The sequence below is a fragment of the Glycine max genome, chromosome 19 (assembly GCF_000004515.6).
Source record: "Glycine max cultivar Williams 82 chromosome 19, Glycine_max_v4.0, whole genome shotgun sequence".
Classification (NCBI taxonomy): domain Eukaryota; kingdom Viridiplantae; phylum Streptophyta; class Magnoliopsida; order Fabales; family Fabaceae; genus Glycine; species Glycine max.
The window spans coordinates 45,395,721-45,415,381 of NC_038255.2; the positions used below are offsets into that span (position 1 = coordinate 45,395,721).

The 19,661-nt window shown below is 31.7% G+C and overlaps 1 protein-coding gene across 1 annotated transcript; it reads right to left on the bottom strand.

The window, feature by feature from the left end:
* Nucleotides 1–587: 587 nt before the first annotated feature.
* On the bottom strand, nucleotides 588–3,946 carry LOC100813245 (trihelix transcription factor PTL). The gene is made up of 2 exons (XM_003553538.5): nucleotides 3,212–3,946; nucleotides 588–2,474 (listed from the first exon to the last, which is right to left on the bottom strand). Exons 1-2 carry the CDS (start codon nucleotides 3,673–3,675, stop codon nucleotides 1,202–1,204), a joined length of 1,737 nt encoding a protein of 578 aa, XP_003553586.1. The 5' UTR covers nucleotides 3,676–3,946; the 3' UTR covers nucleotides 588–1,201.
* Between the last annotated feature and the right edge of the window lie 15,715 nt (nucleotides 3,947–19,661).

Sequence of the window (19,661 nt, forward strand, 5' to 3'; positions counted from 1 at the left end):
ACAAGGATTCCCTCTGCCCTTTATGTTCAAATGAGGCTGAGTCAAATGCTCATTCTTTTCTGGCCGGAAATCTCTCCAAGTTCGGGCTCACATTCGTGATTTGGCTCCTTTCCGCAGGCGTCTCACTTCTTTGCAGCGCATTACTGACTATTTAATTAGGAGCAGATCCACATCAGGTGTTCAAGAAAAATTTCGTTGTCTGACTATAGCAATTTCAGTCTACTGCATCTGACTATCTAAGAACAAGCTGATTTTTTAAGATTATCAATTTTCTATAATAGAGGTTATTAGCAAGATTAAGTTTCTTATGTATAGACAAGCGCACCTGTTGCATTTGTTTTAACATCTTGATATAGACTTTCTTGTATTAGGGAGACTTTTGATTTTTTATAACTGCGGGGTATGTCCCGTTTATTGTTGTATCATTTTGGGTTTAATATAATTTACATTTTTCCCAAAAAATAAAGTGAAAAAAAAATGACAAAAACATATCCGAAGAGTTGCAATAATTTAGTCCCGTAGTCTGGAACCAGAAATTATCTGCTTATGTACAAGAACTGCTTGTCTAATTCAAAAAGATCATTCAATAAGTAAATCTGGCCTTTTTTATGCTTGTAACAATGTCCGATGCTTCAACAATATCCATCAATACATCACTTTCTCCCGGTTCATAAAACTATTGACCAATAAATAAATACCAAAGAAATTGCTACCTTTCAGTACACAAACACAAAAGGCCAGCACAGATAAATATCCAAAAAAATTAATTAAAAAAAAGGCAAGATAGGTGTGGAAGGTGGAAACTAGGAGAAAGACGGTGACCAACTAATGAATGATATGAACATTATCGGAAGATGCGACATGTGAAGTAATATAACTGCAAATTCCATTTGCACGCATAAAAGAAATCAGCTAATGGAGAAATTCACCTGAATTAGTGTCATACTCACACCCCAACAATTCAGTGATATTTGCCAATGTGTAGTCTCCCTCATTAAACTTACGTACGTGACTTGAACACATTATTTTTCACCTTGATTCCATAAATATAATAAGATTGAGCACCTTATCATCATCAGTCTCTATACATAAACGACCCTCATCAGTTAGCTCTTGCTTACATAATGTGAGATCATCTGAGATAAAAGGCTGCGAAATTTTCTTGCCTCTTACAAGTGTCAACCATATAATTTCACTCTCATCACTGGTTTTGGCTTGCTTTATTAACCTTTAAGCTATAGTTCTCCCACAAATTTCCACTCTCAGTCATCAAGAAGGGAAAGCAGTTATCAACCGCAACTGTATTTCCAACATTTGAATTGGAAGGTGAAGAGCCATCATTTGTTTGCAGCCTCCCAGTCTTGTGCCTTTGATCGTTGATATCACAATAGGCACCTCCTTGGTTATACAGAGAAGATTGGTCACTGTTATCGAAGTAAAAACAACTTCTTGAGTCTTCCTTGCGCTTCTTGCTTCCATCCTTGACACTCCTTGCATAGTTACTTATACTCTCCCATTTCTCTTTGAAGACCACAGCACTCCTTTCGTAACCAAAACAAGCCATTTTGGTAGCTATTTCCTCCCACATAACCTCTTCTGAACACCCACTTTGCATATACCTTGTCTCCATCTCAGCTCTCAACTGTTGAAGCCTTGCAATCTCAGATTCTGTCCAGCTTTCAGCACCTCTGGCAGTAGTGCTATTTAGTATTTCACTCCCATCTTCATTCTGGTTTTCACTGTGGTTCTGAATTCCAGTTACCATCAAACCATCAGGAGAATGAGTACTCTTTATGATCCCGTTTCCGGTTAATTTGTGCAAAGCCTCCATTAGAGCAGCATCCCTTGCTTCAATCCATGCTCTCTCTTTGGCCCAAAATTTGTGTTCCCTCTCCAACCTTGCAGCTTCTTGTCTCCTCCACTCTTCTTCTCTTAACACCCTCTCCTTCTCCTTCTGTTCCAGTGTCTTTGTGAGTTTATCCAACCACTCCTCTTGCTTCTCCACCAGCTTCCTCATCTGTGAGTCAATGAAGTCCTTTATCTTCACCTTCCAACTTCTTCCACTCACCCTCTTTCTCCTCTTCTCCATGGAGTCATTGTCCTTGAGTCCCCCGCCAGTGCTATTCTGATCATTGTCGTCCGATGATGACGTGTCCAAATCAGTGGAGTTGGTGAGGCTGAGGCTGTCACAATGCTTCTGAGACTGAAACATTTCTTGATTTGTTTGAGAAGGGTTGTTGTGGCTGCTTGTGTGGAAACGAAGGCTACCACTGCCAAAATTGGTTTCTGGCACCGAGGCTTGGTTACTGTTTTCACCATATAAGGCTTCAAGTTGACGAAAGAACCTGTAATGCTTCCCATCTTGTCTTCCTGCTTTCCCTTCCTTTGTCTTCTTGTAATATTTGTATAGGTTCTCGAACTTCTCCCTGCACTTCTTCCCACTCCTTTGATATCCATGTTCTTCAGACATGATCCTTCAACATTAACACAAGAAAACAAAAAGGCTAAGAACTGAGCTCAACGTAGGTGATGGAACATGGAACCCTAGTCTGAGCTGTGAATTAATGATATGATATGAGCATTCCTATGCAATTTCATGCACCGACGTTGTCTATGTTATAGCAACCTAGCTTTAGCAAATAGGACTCAGCTAATGACCATTTCGAATTGGTACAGAAACATGATTCATTGAAGGAAGAGCCTGCTGTTGATGTCATTCCATGAGATAAAAGCTAGAATCAAGAAAGCTAGCTGCTAAAAGCTTCGGAAAGTTGAGTAAGGGAAAAAACTAGTAATAAAAGGGAAGCTAGCACTTGCACTTAAAAGAGGCTAGGAAATTCTCAAAAAAGGGAAAAAGGGACAGTGGTAGAGACGTACTAATATTGGTATATGAACTTAAAGCTAGCACTTGGAAGTACACGTACACGATCAATAATCGAAAAATTGAGTAGCGAGACCACGACCCGTGTATTATAGTACAGTCACTTCCAGCAATTACTGGAGTTTCCAGAAAGTAGCATCACTACAACTAGTAACCAAATTAAAACCAATTAAGTGCAGTCATCTTAGTAGGAAACCGTCAAGAAGGTAGCTACACAAACATTGAATTGTTTTACTTCTTCAATCCCAAGCAAAGAAACAAACAAATAAATAATTATAATTTTCAGATGTTAAAGTTGAAAACAGAAGAGAGTAGTGTTTGAAATGGTACCTAGAAACTTCAACCCATAGGGGGCCTTTTTGATTAGCCTCTTTGAATTTAGAGTCGAGGCGAGATCTGATCTCAAGGAGAGTGAGAGTCTCTTGTCTGGGCCATCTTCCAGTGGAGGCGTCTCCACCGATGCATCCTGCGGTCTCGGCCTCTAAGCAACTAAGCGGAGGAGTAGAGGCGCTAGTGGTGGTGGTGGGAGTGGCAACGGCGATGTTGGTGGCGGAATCAGTGGGGGCGAAGTCGTGAAGACAACGAGGTATTATGTCCGCCACTTGACGACCAAACATCATCATCTCGTAGTGTTGTTGTGTCGCCGCCTGCAGGTTGGGGTGGCCGCCGCCGCCGCCTGGGAACAGCTCCGCCTTGGGCTGCGGAGGCATGGCGGGGAAATGGGTGGGCCGTGGGCCGTTCACCAGCTGCCTCAGATCAGCGATGCCATACTGATGATGGTCCTCCATTTCCATGTGAGAAGGTTAACAAAGAAGAAGAAAGTGGAGAGAAATGAAAATTAAAAAAAAAAAGAGGTGAGGAAGGAGGATGATGATATGGAGAGGGAAGCGGCAGACTCGGATCCTGCGTCCACGAAAAAGATCAAAATTTAAACGCAGGGGAATGGTCCCATGTATGCTGTACGACACTACGAGAGATATTCAGATTGAAATGAAATGAAATCCTTCTCTCTCACACTCACTCTCACTTTCTCTGTTTAGTATAAGTAACAGTATTAGTGTGGTAATGCGTGTTATCTCTCTCTCGCTTTATGCTGCTTCTTCCTTCTGTGTCGTTGTTCAGTACAGTGTGAGAGGGTGGGCTTGGAGTGTCTTGCGGGTAAGCCTAAGCCCTAAGGCCACCAAAACATACAAAACAAAACTAATGTTAATGTATTATTATTAATATTAAGGTACTCCTATTCTGTATCATAATGTATCAGTTAAATAACTTAAAAAATAAATCATTTATTACATAAATCATACAAAAATTATAAACAATATAATTTTTCTTATCCTAAATAAAATATTTTATTTTAATTTTTTTAATCAATGTCATTAAGATACATGATATTATTTGCCTTAATACTATTACATGTTTGATTGACTAATGAATGGACGACAGGTGGCCTAAAGTGAAACAACGAATGGAAGACAGCCGAGTTTGTCTTGCTGACGCGTGTATAGTGTTTCCGATGCTACTTTTTGACTTTTGGTAATGATTCCATACAACAACATTAACGTGTTCCCTTCTCTTTTAAGTTGAATTCTTAATTTTACCTTAATTTCTACTTTCCTTATTTATTTTCGTGAAACTTTTTTTTCTTCTTCTTATTTTTACTTTTTATGTGAAGTGCGGTAAAATTTAATTAAATTTTCAATTTATTCGCAAAATTTTCCCGATGTCCCTAATAGTCCTTTTCATCCAACTCTATTCCAGTGAGAAGCTAGCTCTGAGTGGTGAGTACTGAGTAGTATAAAATCACGTGTGGTTCGATCGTGTTTGTTATCAAGTGTTTGATAAGGATAATTTTGCCTTTGATAAAATTGAATTTAAACATGAAAGTAATATATATTTAAATTAATCTTAATTAAATAAAGAAGAATCAAATTATATTAATATAATTTTAAAATTATTATATTATTTTATAACTTTTAATTAAATAATATTTTTTTAAATCTGACGGTTAGATCGAAACTCAATCATAATGTGAAATTACACTTCTACCATGATGCCTTATCATTCTGAAGTCAACTAGAGGAGGATGAAAGCTATCAGTAGGGGAGTTTTCGAAGTTTGAACGTTAGTTTGCTTTTTGAAATTGAAATCATTAAAAGAAGAGGGGAATAATTACGAATGTATAAAATCATCATAAAAGGATACGAGTTATCATCTTCGATCTTTATTATGTTGTTTGTGTAATTCTTGGTTCAATTCATGTTCTTTCGTGACTACCATTTTCATGAACCACTCCCTCCATCATAAAAGAATAACATATATTATTTGTATGAATCAAAATCTTTTGAATTAATTATAATGATTGAGTGTATTCTTTTATATTTTTAAATATCTTTTCTTTTAATTTATATTTTCCATAAATATAAAAATAGTACTGAAACTGTCTTGTTAGTTATCTAAAAAAGGTCAAACCGTTAAACTATTAACTGAGCTAGATCAATGATTATAAAGGATTTGATATTTTGTTATCAGCAAACGATCTCAGAACCACAATTTCCTATTGTTAACTTAAAAGTATCCTTAATCCACACAAAAACAAAAAATTTGGGATCAATAGGAACTTAAGAAGGAAATAATGGAAGGCCATGCAGACCAGGGGCAGAGCCCCAGAACTGATTGCTTGCTTTTTGAGTCCCTGGAAAAAAAAATAACTAAACGAGAGATTGATGGGTTTATGGTTTGTGACAGCTTGGACTATTTGGTTATTGAATAATGTTATTTTTAATAATCAAGAGGTGGAAGCATAATCTTTATGGCACTCATTTGTGATACATATTTGATTGTGAATGTCATGCAAAACAAAACCAAAATATCTCTTTCTTTTATGATTGGTGCACAACCCCGTTCGAGTGCTTAAATCGATTTGTCATGTAGCAAAATTTGTAAGTTTTTGTTTATTTGTGTAGGTAGCTATAAAAGTACTGGTAAGGAATAAGATTAATATTACATGATCTTGTTCTCATTGTTTCTATTTAGAAAATGATTTTAAAAATTAGAACGGTTGTTCTAGTTAATCTGATTTATACGGGACTATTACTTATACTCACCTTAATATACTTATATTTGCCTAAAAAAACAGAAAGAAATTTAAAAGAAAAAAATTAGGCGAGTGTAATTTTTCATTTAACAATTGGTCGCACTAATGTATCAATTATATTTATCGTTATATTTTGTCGTTGTGATAAAATAATTTTTAAGAATTGATATGTTACGTTTTTTAAAAGTTAAGATCACACACAGTGAAAGGGGAAGGGTAATTAAGTACTTTTACGATAACGAAATTTTTTTAATAAAAAATCTAAAAGGTAGAAGCAAAGAGAATAGAGCACGAGCGGGGTGGGCAGTGGCAAACTGGCAATGAACCTGCTGATGAGGTGCAAGATGCCTCCATGGACTTGCATGTTTCTGACGTCGCAACATAAATGACTGAATGCTAAATGGTTAAATAGTATTTTAGATCAGTTTATTTCAAAAAAAAATTTGAGATTGCATCTTGTACGAACATTAGTATTTTTATTTTATTTTTAGATAATATTTTATAATTTAAATTTATTAAATTTAGCATGAAAAGTATTTTTTTATTAATAATAATTCTAAATTTTCCTATTTTATCCTCCTACAAATCTTACTACTACCTTTTATAATGAGTTTTCAATGTGTTTTATACTTTCAAGATATTAAATACTTTTATTTTTTATTTAATATTCTTGTCATAACAGATAGTAGGAGAATTTCTAGAAAGATATAACATTACTTTGTAATAAATATAAATATAAATATATATATATATATATATATATATTAGATTCTCAAGATATTATTAGATCATATGTAAATACTGATAAAAATATTCATATTTAAATTGTCAAAATTAAAAGAAAAATACATAATTTTTTCAAGTGAATGTGACTATGAAACAAATTTTAATTTTTACCATCTATATATAATTGTATAACTCATCCTTAAAATTTTCATATTTTTAAAATGAGGACTATTCTAACTTAATATATCCTCGTATTTGTGTGTGTGCGCTTATATATATTAGCATATGAAGTATTATTCATTTTTACTTGCATAGGGTTTTATAGTTTTTATGGCATTTCAAAAAATGGAGAGAAATAAACATTTATAAACTATCTATGACCTCAATTCTTAAATGATATAAGTTTTTTTCTTACATCGAAACAACATAGTCCCACAATAAGGCTAACGGTAGTTGGACCTACATGTGTGGTCCAAACTCTTCTTTTTTAAGATTAGTGTTTCAATCTCAAGTTTCTTACATCTTTAGACTTTTCACAGTTGAGGTATTTTGTCTCAAATCAATCTTCACAGTTTTATACTTAAGAGATACGTCAATGAATCAAGGGAGGAAGAATGTTGATAGACTATCCATAAGTTCAATACTAGATTGTACTTTTATACCCAGGAGTGGATCCACATTTTCAGTTATGGGGTAATTTTCCAACAAAGTATTCTTATTTCTTTGAATATATTGAATAATTATTATTTTTGTTCTCATAAAAAATAGATATTACCTCCATTAAAAAAAATTAAAATAAAATAATGTAAAAATTGAAAGAAAAAAAATAATTTGATATTAAATTTACTCACTTTATCTTTCTAAAATTGTAGAAGTTTAGAAATTTTGGTTTTTCTATCATGAGATTGTATATTTTGTAAAAATTTAAAATATTTTTCGTTTATATAAGTATTATAAATTATTTATTTACCCAGTTAAAGAAATTTTCTAAATCCGCTACTGATTAACCCACAATCTCATAACATGTAGATACCATGAAAAATTGGTGATTCGAAGGAAAGTTTGTTTTAGCCCCCGCGGAGTGTGTTTTTATTGACTTATGAATGCTATGAGATACTCTCCAACGATCTTCTCGTGAACTATTTTTTTTTCTCCTTTTGGACTCTAGCTTGCTCGGTTATTCAATTTCCTTCAGGAGTAATGAGAATAATTGCAATATAACTTGGACATAATGTATTTTCTCAGTCTGGTAGTCTCTCATTTTGCTTACATCACTAGTACAACCTGCTGGATAATCATCCTCCTCAGTCCTCAACTACTTATGTCAACCTTTCCACTAAGTACATGCCTCCGTGATAGGTTAATAATGTACGTGACCGAATTATCCAAATTCCGAGACTATACAGTATAACATCCAAACTATAGAAAACCTACTTTATGACTGAAAGCATCAATTTGTTTCTTTTTTTCAATAATGTATGGATTAATTAAACAAATAAATAGATAAATAATCATTTTTATTCCTCAACAATAAATAATAAATTCATTTTTAAAAGATGAAAATTCAAATTTTAGTTTTTAAAAATAAAAAAAATGCGACAAATTCATTCATCCATTAATTTTTGTTTATTATCGTTAGTGAAATAGCCTACCTAACACATTCAGAGATGAATTTTTAGTGTTTTACATATTTAGAAAAAAAATTGACTATTTATCCAAAATATAATTTAGTCTTCATCTTTTTCTCTATTTTAATCGTTGCAAATATAACATTAAAATAAGAACTTAAAAAAAAAACAAGCATAAATTAAAACAAAACATAATAATAAACATAATTTTAATTAATAAATATAATTTGTCTATTTTTTTATATTTATTTTAACTTATGCTTGTTTTCCTATTTTTTAAAATATTTACTATAATGTTATACTTACAATGATTAAAAAAGAGAAGAAGATAAAAATTAAATTATATTTTGAATAAATACTTACTTTCATTCCTAAATGAATAGAACGCAGACAAATTCGTTCTTAAATATATCAGATAAACTTTTTCACTAACGATAACAAATAGAACTTAATGGATGAATAAATTTATTACACTTTTTATTTTTGAAAGTTAAAATTTGAATTTTTATATTTCAAAAACGAATTTATGAATGTTATGTGTATTTATGAAAAAATTAACTATTTATTCTAAATAATTCATATAAAAGAAAATTGCTAAATTAAAGAGTAATAGTATTAGTAGTAAGAGGGTGACCTGGTCTCGTGAGGCCGAGGCCCGAGGCTCCTGTCGGGACAGCAAATGGGAAAGTGGGTCCTTCCTAGCTGGCCATCACGCCCGTCCTTTCTACTATTAATAATTCTGTGATGGACGGGTAAGATTGGACTCATGCATCAGAAGTTCACGTTTCACACTTTTTTTTTTTTTTTTTTTGCAATTTTCTTCACCCTCACTCACTTTTGTCGATTCTTTGATTTCTTTCATGCCCTGAAGCATCGGATCACACAAATTGTAAAGTGTAATCTCAAAAGCAAGCGGACCAAATATCATGAGACCATAGTCAATTCTTGCAACGTGAGCACCAAAAACATTTCAAACCCACATACATGGATACACACAAAAAGACACCCATTTAGATTTTGGTATAAATAAAGAAGGATAAAGTATAAACTACTTAAAAAAATCAGATCGAATTTTTCGCTTTGTGTGAACTAAGAGGGGTGTTAATGTCACAACTTTAGAATATTAAATAAGATGGAAATCAACTTATTCTAAAGTAATTACTTTTAGAGTTATTTTTATTTTTATCAATAATTTTTTTAAAAAATCTGATGATTAAGATTAATTATTTATTATATTTATTAGATTTAAAAAAAATAAGTAACTCTTAAAAAATATTCTTAAAATAAGTTGATTTCTCTTTAATAAATAAATATTATATATGCACGTCAAATCCTTATTTACAATTTTATTTTATGAGTATATCTCTTTTTCTTTCGTTATCATTGTGATATTATGATAAAATTCTAGATATTATTATTATTATCATTCTTATTAGGTTACCAATCATATATATATATATAGGCCCTTATTTGATAGGGGCGTTTTTTTTAAGTAAGGCACATGAATATAATGTAAGTTACGCGGCATACTCGTACGATTGACATTTGCAATGGAGTGTGCTACCCTTTGATTCGATTCGATCATTACATGGGGTCACTATGAGATACAATATCAACGAAAAAGCTTTGGGTGTCCATTAAAGAGCAGCCCTAAAATTCAAAATTGCTGCTTACGGATGGTTGTCACTATAAGAGATAGTGATTCATCGAGATCAAATGTGGGCCTTTGTCCCATGATGGCTTCCGGACCCATTTCCTTGAAAAAGAAACTCTCTTGGTAGACTCTCGGGTTGGTTCAGTATTTTAGCATGAAAATATCGTTCATCGTTGATTCAAATCTCTCTCTCTCCACACACACACACACACATTATATGATATATGTGACATTAAATAAAACAAATTTTATTGACCAAAAAATCAAATAAACAAAACTTTTTCTTTAAAATGGTGGCTATTTTGAAACAGAAAAATGTGTGCAAGAGTGGCGGAATTACAAGGGAAGGAATATATGAAAAGAATGAAAGAGGAGTTTGAGTAGTGGCAAACATCCAGCAGATGATAGAGGGAAATGGAATGGAAATATTTAATTTGTGGTGAATTTAAAAATTGTGTGATATAGCTAGGGTTATGTATATTTACGGGAGTGAGTTGTCAAAGGCTAAAAAAAGGCTTAATGATGAGAAGTGAGAAAGTTAGAGGATATAGATTTAAGCTGTGGTAATTAAAGGGAGTAGCTTTTCGGGCTGCGAAAGTATCTTTGCTTGAATCATTGTATCATTCCCAGCCAAATGTCCAAAGGTGTTTCATGCACATATAGGCATATAGCCGCCGGGTCAATTTTCGATTCTCATTCCTCTATGTTGAAATGGTGCAGCCATTGGATTGCTACGGTTGTGATTAAAATAATTCTTAAACTGTACTATCACATGATTTCTATCTACGGAACATAAGTTTTTAATGGTTTATGGAAGAAATAAAACGAAAGTAGTTTCTCTCACACACAAATTTTATGTTAAGAGTTGTAAAGTTGATCTAACATTGAAGAGATAAAGAAAAAAAAACAATAAATTTAAATCCTTCGCTATCAAAATAAAACCTAATAACTAATATTTACTAATAAAACATATATATTAAATTCAATGTATAATTGCGGATGAAAATTTGAAATTAAGTAAAATAATGGTGTTTTATAGACAATAACGAGTCTAGTAAAGTGACATACACTCAACTGACGGACATTTAAAAGAAGCTCGTGAGGTAATATTATTCGTACAAGTTCTGTGACTCACATTATTTGACTATCCCATCAAGTGGGATTAATTTAAGAAAATGAGTCAACAACATTTAATTAAGGAGAAATTCTACCAAAAGATAATGAACTAGGGAATGGAATTTTAGAGTCACTATCAACGCAAGTGCTTATTGTTGGTGTCACGGAACAGCGGAATATTGGAAGCTCAACAACTCTTCTTTTTCAGCAAAGTATCAAGCAAAACTAATTTGAACAGTAATAATAACGAAGATAAAAAATAACATGCATATTTTGATCTCAATTAATGTTAAATTATAATAAAGTGAATTCTTAAATAAGCTTATAAGGACTGACGGATATTGCCAGTTTCAACCAAGCTCCGTCACTGCTCATAAGTCAGATGATACCTTCATGTAAGTTAGGTTAGATGTTTATAAAAAAAACCTTTTAACATAAACATGTCAAACTTTGATTATATAAATTTAACCAAGGATAGACTCAGACCTAATAAAATTTAATATGATTCGACCTATTTTCATGACTAGTTGCTATCGCTTATTGTGAGAATTAATTCATTCCTATTGTTATATGGTAAAATAAGATTTTCATTTTTAGGAATAATTTTTTAAAGTTCTTTAACATTTTTCAATTTGTTAATGTCAAAAATAACTTTTGTTCCTCTGAACCTTAATTGTTTACATTTTAAAATTAATTAAATTACCTTTTGAAATTAGTTTGTAGTTTTCGAAGAAAACTTAAGCTCCTTATACATTCAATTTTGAAGAAGAATCATGTGACTTTAATTTTTAATTTGAATTTAAAATTTAAAATTTATTAAACATACTTTTTTTAATTTTATTAGTATATGCTTTCAAAATTTTACACGAATATATCTCTTTATACATTCAATTTTGAAGAACAAACATGTGACTTTAATTTTTAATTTGAATTAAAAAAAATTAAACTTAAATGAATTAAACATACTTTTTTTTTTCATTTTAAACGAATACATTTCTTTTATTAATATATGCTTTTAAGATTTAACACGAATATTTTTTAAAAATTCAATATTTTAAATCATATCTTTAAATTACTGAAACTTTTAAAAATCTGTGCAATATTCAAAACCTGCTAGTATCCCGTTAACGTAGAGTTTGATTGACTCATTATTACTCATACAACTTTGGGCTTAAATTCTATAATTCAAAATTTCAGATGTCATTTTTTTTTTTGTTACAATTCCCATTTCTACATTCCGATTTTCTTTGATGATAAAGAAAGGCTCTTGCTATTTACTTTCTCATTTTTCTAAGTACACTCCCTATCCCTATTTTACATCTCAATTATTCATTATACCCTTTTTTTTTTAAAGAAATACACCTCTTTTGTTTTCCAAAATTACAAATACCTATTTCAGAAATATATCTCTGAAGCTATGAAATATAGTTTCAGAGATATACTTTTGAAATAGGTATATATTTTTCAATAAAATATCACTTAAGAATTAAGATGGTTGATGAAAAATAAATAAAAAATGATAATGTTTATTTTATACCCATGTTTGTTTTCATCCTATCATTAGTGTTCTTCAAATTTTATTTTCATCTTATCTTTACTATTCCTTAAGCCCTAAATTTAAACTATTCCCACTATATATTCATTATATTATATTGTGTTTTCATCATTATTATGCAATATTTCATGTTTCCCTTCATGTAGCAATGTGTTTTAAGGTACGTTCATCACTAATTTTGCAACATTGTTGATTTTTTATTTCTCGATGACTCTCACACTACGACACTTCATGCAGTGGCACTTCACTCAACATCCTTGTTGGTCAGAACCCTCTGTATGTAGACTTTTCCAATATCTTGACAATCAGGTTTGCCTACTTCTAGGATCATTGAATTACCCCACAAACCAACACGAGACTTTTTAGTATGTTTTGTCCTCACTCACACGTTTTCTGTAAAACTTTCCAAAAGGTCACCTATCCCATAACTACTAAAGTTAAACATGTTTAACTGTGTAATTCTTAAGTGATAGGCTACCCAAAAGCATGGTTGTTAAACTCTCGATTTAAATCATAAAATCTTACGATTTTACGATTCTACTAAGGGTTGGCGAGTTAAATCGGAAGTAGAATTGAAACCGGAGTAGACTCGTCCGATTTTGCGTAGACTTGGACGAGTTTGGGTAGACTCGCGAGTCTGCTCTGAGTCCACGAGTTTATGAAAATCTAAAATGACGTCGTACAACAACCCCCGAAAATGACTCTGACTCTCTCTACTCACTCACTCTACCTTGTTCAAGCTACTAACCACCCAAAATGACTCTCGTTGAGCTACTCGCGTCGTGGTGGTTGTCGTCATCGTTGTCGTGCTGGACTGCTGAGCTAATCGCGTCGTGGTGATCCTCGTCATTGTTTGAAACTTGAAAGCCCTCACTCGTCGAAAGCCCTCATTTCCTGACCTAGCTCCAAGCTTTGCTCCATGACGTTAAGGTGTTTTCTTTCTCAAAGCTTCTTTGTTAATTCATCTCTGTTAATTGAAAGTTTGAAACAATGCTTATTAAGGGAGTATCTATTAATTGAAATTCTGGCAATACTATTGTTAGCTTCATTGTAGTGAGTTTTGGGTTCTGTTGCTAAATTAAGGGAGTATCTGTTAATTGAAATCTCTGTTAATTGAAACTTTGAAACGATGCTTAGTGTTAAATTCTGGCAACGCTAAGGTGGTCCCCTGAACATGGACAAATTATCTATTAATTGAAATTTTGGCTTCATCAAGGGTGGGTAGTGGGTTTTGTTGCTGCCTTTTGAGTAAACTCTTACGAGTTTTCGATTCGATTCTACAAGTCGAGTTTACGGAACCTCTACGATTTTACGTAGAATCGCGAGTTTAACAACCATGCCCAAAAGTAGATAAATCTTGTTGGTATAAGTAGTACCAATTAACCTATTTAAGTTATCCTCAATTGTACAGTCTCATACTTGCATAGCCTCAAAATTTCTTTTATTTTGGTGTGATTTGATTGGAGTGTTACATGTCCACCAGCTTCCGCCTGATTAGTCCTTGAATCACATCACACTGACAAAGATGTTTGCTTTGATACTATTTGTAACATCTCTGATTTTTTTACTTTTTAACGCTCTCACACTATGGCATTTCACCTAACATCCTTGTGGGTCAAAATCCTCCGTAGGTAGCATTTTTCGAGACTTTGACAATCAGTTATGCATACTTCCAAGATCAACGAATGACCTCATAAACTAACATGACACTTTTCAACATACTTTGTTCTCACTCACATGCTTTTTGGCAAACTACTCCAAAAGGTCACCCATCCTATAATTATTTAAAGCTAAATACGCTTAACTATGAAGTTCTTAAGTGATATGCTACCGAAAAGTAGATGCATCTTGTCGGTATAGGTAATACCAATTAACTTATTTAAGTCATTTTCAGTTATATAGTCTCATACCTTTGGATCTCTTTCATTATGGTGTAATTCAATCGGGTGTTACAAACTTCATGTGACACTAAATCGTTGACGTAGACTTGGATTAGAAGATGAAGGAATGCACTTAAAGGAAAGAAACCTTCGTCAAAAGGCTTTGGTTTGTAATTAAGATGTATAATATATGAAGTTAGTGGTGAATGTACCTTGAAATGTACCTTAAACGCAATGCCACATGAAGGAAAACACAAAAATATTGTATAATGATGATGAAAATACAATATTATATAATGAATATATCATGACAATAGTTTAAAATTAGGGTTTAAAAAATAATAATAATAAGATGAAAATAAAATTTTAGATATAATTTAAAAAATACTAATAATAGGATGAAAATAAGATAAACAAGTATGAGAATAAGATGAACGTTTATCATTTTTTTATTTCTTATTAATCATCTTAATTCTTAAGTGATATTTTATTGTAAAAATATATATTTATTCTAAAAGTATATTTTTGGAACTATGAATAATAGTTTCTAAGATAATTTTTTGGAAAACAAAAGAGGTGTACTTCTTTAAATAAAATGGTATAATTGAGAGGTAGAAAGGGGTAAGGGAGTGTAAAGGGATTTTCTTTCTGCATTCATTATTTTGCCAATACACCTAACAGTGAGAGGAAAAAAAAATCAAAAATAGCCTTACATATAATCACATATGGATTGATAATCCATATTCATAAAGACAATGTTAAAATTATAAAGAAAAATGACTCAGGAAAAAAATCTCTGGTGTAAAACTAGATTCACAAACCAAAGCCCAAATGCATCAAGCTCAAGCCCGAATGAATACAAAGCTCGGAACTAACGAAACGAAGTTCAACACGACAAAATTCAACATTGTATTGTTTGGATGAAAATAAAATTAAGCAAAAGCTCCTTGGAATCTTCTGGCATTAATTTGTCCGTAAAGCTAATCTGAAACTAATCTGCAACCCATATCCATTTATAAAAGTTTCTCAAAAGGCTTTCAAAGTTAGCCCATTATCAATTGGACAAACTCAGCAGATTGAATCTTGAAATAAGTTACTTTTAATTTGGAGCATATAATAAGAATGTTAGGAGTATTTGGTATTTGGTAACAAATTTCAAACCCCACGCTTTTGAGAGTGTTGTGCATTGAACTACCATTTCTGCTTATGCTAAAACTAATGCTAAATTCTAATGGAATGTTTCCTTCAACAAAAAGAATGTTCCTAATAATTACAGTTTTAATAGTTGCATTAAATTCTTCTATATTTCATTTTATCTTCTTTTTAGGTGCTATTGTTGTATGCTACTCACTCGTTATACCTGCTTAATTTAGTGACATACATGCTTATGTTATCTATTAAATTATTCACTAAATTTAAGAAATATTAGTATAAGTATAAAATGAAATTTTAATAAAAAAGGTTGGATACTATATAAATAAATATATTAACTTAAGTTTTAAGGTTTTGATTTAAGGTGAGATGACAGTTTTATTTATGTGATTACTTATGGTTTATAATTTTTTTAAATATTTATCCCTTGATTTCACAATACAATGTACACACGAAAAAAAGAATACCAAACATCCTATCCGTATCCAGTAGCAATATCTTCCAAATCTGGTGTTTGTCTTGGTGATTGGTGAAACAAAATATCTAACAGCTAAATATATCGAAAGAATTCCGTCAAGTTTAATCTAGGTTTAACAATTAAGAATTATTAAATAAGTTTAGGATATTCAATTATCCCCGTGTTAACAATAACAGTAAAAGTTAGTTTAAAAAAACAAACAAAAGTTGAAGACTGTATAACAGTTATTTTTTAAAACTTATTTATAAAATAAAATGCAAGGAACCTAGTATTTATCTATTTGTCGTGTGTTCTCTTTCTTCTTTTCAAACTCCTCAATATAATGATCTAAGTCAGCAAATTATCATATTAATTAACATCTCCTTACATATTTAAAATAACTTAGGATGAAAGAAAGAGAAAGAATATATGAGAGAGACAAGAGAGGGAGGGAGGAGGGAGGGGGGAGGGCGAGAAGTAATATGTGTAATGATGCGAAGAAAAAAAATATAAAATAGAAAAAACATGGAAATTAAAAATGTAAAAGCATTAAAGTTGTAATAAAAAAAGGCATCAAAATACCAATTACACCTCTCATTTCCAGAATTGAAAAGTACAAAGGAATTTTCGTAACTTACAATATTTATGTAAAATCTATTGAATATACTATTGTTTATTAATTGATTACCAGTTGGTACGTACGTTTGCAACCACCTGTATGATTGGTCAAGGAAGTGATAATACCGATTCAATTTTTCTCTTTTTTTTAAGTGCATGTACTTGGACCTCATTGCCATGCTCCATTGTGGAGTACAGAAAGTGACTCTTGAATTCCCTGGCTCTTGAGACGGAAGGTACATGGCAGTGATTCCTGTGCCACTGTTGAGAGAATGTGCAAGAAATAGTCCTAAACATAACGTAAATAGATATTATGCTTACAGAAACATTGTGATATTCATATTATTATAGGTTCAAGTATATAGCAATTTCTATTTAGCACTATATCCCTGATGAGTTTTATATGAATGTTTAAATTGACATGTATTAATTATATGTAGAGCTCTGTTGCTTTTAGCTAGTAAAGGAACAAATACGGGCTGGGTGAGTTTCTTTCGGTGTTTCGTTTTTGTACATTAAGAGGAGTGAAATTGATTCTACCGAGGAATAGTTGAGTTACTAATCGATCGGTATAGATGATTTCAAGAAGATAAAAATTGATGAACATTACATCAAAGCAAATTAATACGCTTAAATTTAAAGAAAGGAGGGATACAACATAAATTACGTTTACAATAGCTGAATAACGATATTTTTTTTCCACCATTAAGTCACTAAAAAAATTAAAGAGTTAATTATTTTTTCGAAGTAAAAAAAAATTAAAGAGTTAATTAATGATCAATTTTATTGACAAAAGTTGTTTTTTTTTATCACTGGATCGGAATCACAAAGTTTTTAGCAATATTTTTTTAAATTACAAATAACTCGTTTCATAACTAATTTCAATATTTCTTGTAAGAATGCTTAAGAAATACCATCCAAATGATGGTTTTGTCCAACACTAATAGTTTTCTTATGTCTTTGAAAAATAGGCATAAATATTAGCATGCAAAAAAAAGAAGCAATGTGTCCTTGTCTTTACTTTAGATCATTGCATATATAATTACAGTTTAAGTAGCTTACAAACTCATTTTAATTAGTAACCAACAGTTGGAAACAGAAATGAAGAGTTTTATATTAAGATAGATGTATGGACTTGGTTCAAGTCATCAAATTCTTTAGAATGACCCTTTATATGTCCTGTAACTGTTGATGATTGATTACAGTCATTTGAATTCTTTCTAATAGCGAAACTTCAACTTTAATGTTTCCACTCATCTGGATATGTCTCTTCTCAATCAGTTCATTGGTAGTTGCTACGTCTCAAGTTAACTTCTGTTTGAAACTTCAAATTTCAGCGTTGAATGAATGCAATGAAAGAGTGATAGTTGTCAAAAGCTAGTGATTTTAAATAGGAAAAATTGACAAGAGCTTAATTAGATAGATTCATATTGAACACTGTTTTTAATTAAGCGGCTCACTAATTGAACAAGTTATATATACACCAAAATTTAAAGAATATTTATTGTTGAAACTATGGATTTAACCAGCAAGTCCCATGCATATATTTTTGCAGTCCTGTAAATCAATTGTAAATGAGATTTAAGATAGTTAATTAGTTATTATGAAAACCATAAAAAATCTCATCTTCTATAAAACTTTGCTAAATACGTGCATATTGTATGTAATGATCTGTTTCCGGGCTTCAATCTAGGTTTTAACTATAAAAAAAACTAATTGGTGATAAAAATGTGGATTTATATAATGGAACGTATTTTTATTTCTTATCCCAGCACCCCTTCTTCTTGTTTGTACTTTGTTTAGTATAATAGGAAAAAGACATGCATACAAAAAGTAGTAGATAAATGTATTAATTTCTTTTATCATTTAATCTTTTGTGTGTATTTCTAAAAATAATCGGAAGGCATCCACACTGTTCCATTAGTTTCATAAATATACTTAAATGTATGGGCAATTAATTATGCCTGGGTAGAGCGGTTATAATTTATTTATGCTCATGAATTACATAAATAATTAAATATGGACTAACCTTCTCAGGTGGGGGATAATGCATGTTTTGTTGTATATGCCTAAAGGTATCTCTGCTACCATCTATTATATATAAAGTATATTTTTGCCGATAAAATTAAAAAAACCAGTCTCTGACTCTTTCTAAAATAATAGAATATTAGTACTTACTTTTATGTGTCTGTAAACTCCAGACACCACTAAAGGTCCTCAACCTAGTTAGTTCAAAGTTCAAACCTATTTACATCCCTTAAAGCCTCATCAAGGATGGAGTGATTTATACTTAACACAGTCCCTTTGGCTATTGGAACTAGTTAAAACCCGAAGCTAGCGCTTCTTCGACTCTAATTTTAGAAATTAATTAGATAATAGTAGATGTATAGTCTAGTCTCATACATTGATATGTTTGAAGGCTTTATACAAAATAAGGACTTGCAGCATATAGATAGCAGTCATAGCACATAGTAAAAAGGTAAAATTTGTTTGCAAACATGTGCTGACAAAGAAAACTACGTATGGCCTTCTCATTTCTCATATCAATACTGCAGCAACAGCACCAGCAGCACAAACCCTACGTATAACAAAGGAAATTAATTTAAAGCCTCGTCCGATAAAATTCAGCCATTGAAAAATTTCCACGTCGGTCTTATATTGTGTGCCACAATAATAATAATAAGACGAAAATCATGTTAATCTCAAAGATATCAAAATCCCTGTTGAAAAAAAAACCAAGAATGGTGGTTAGTGATGTGCATATCGATTGACAGACAAAGTGCATTATCACTGTTGATAAATTTGACGTCGTTTAAAGGGGAGCAGCAAGAAGCTAATATAATTCCCTTTTCAATATTTTTTATTTGATAATTTTGTTATTATACAGCAAAACGCTCTCC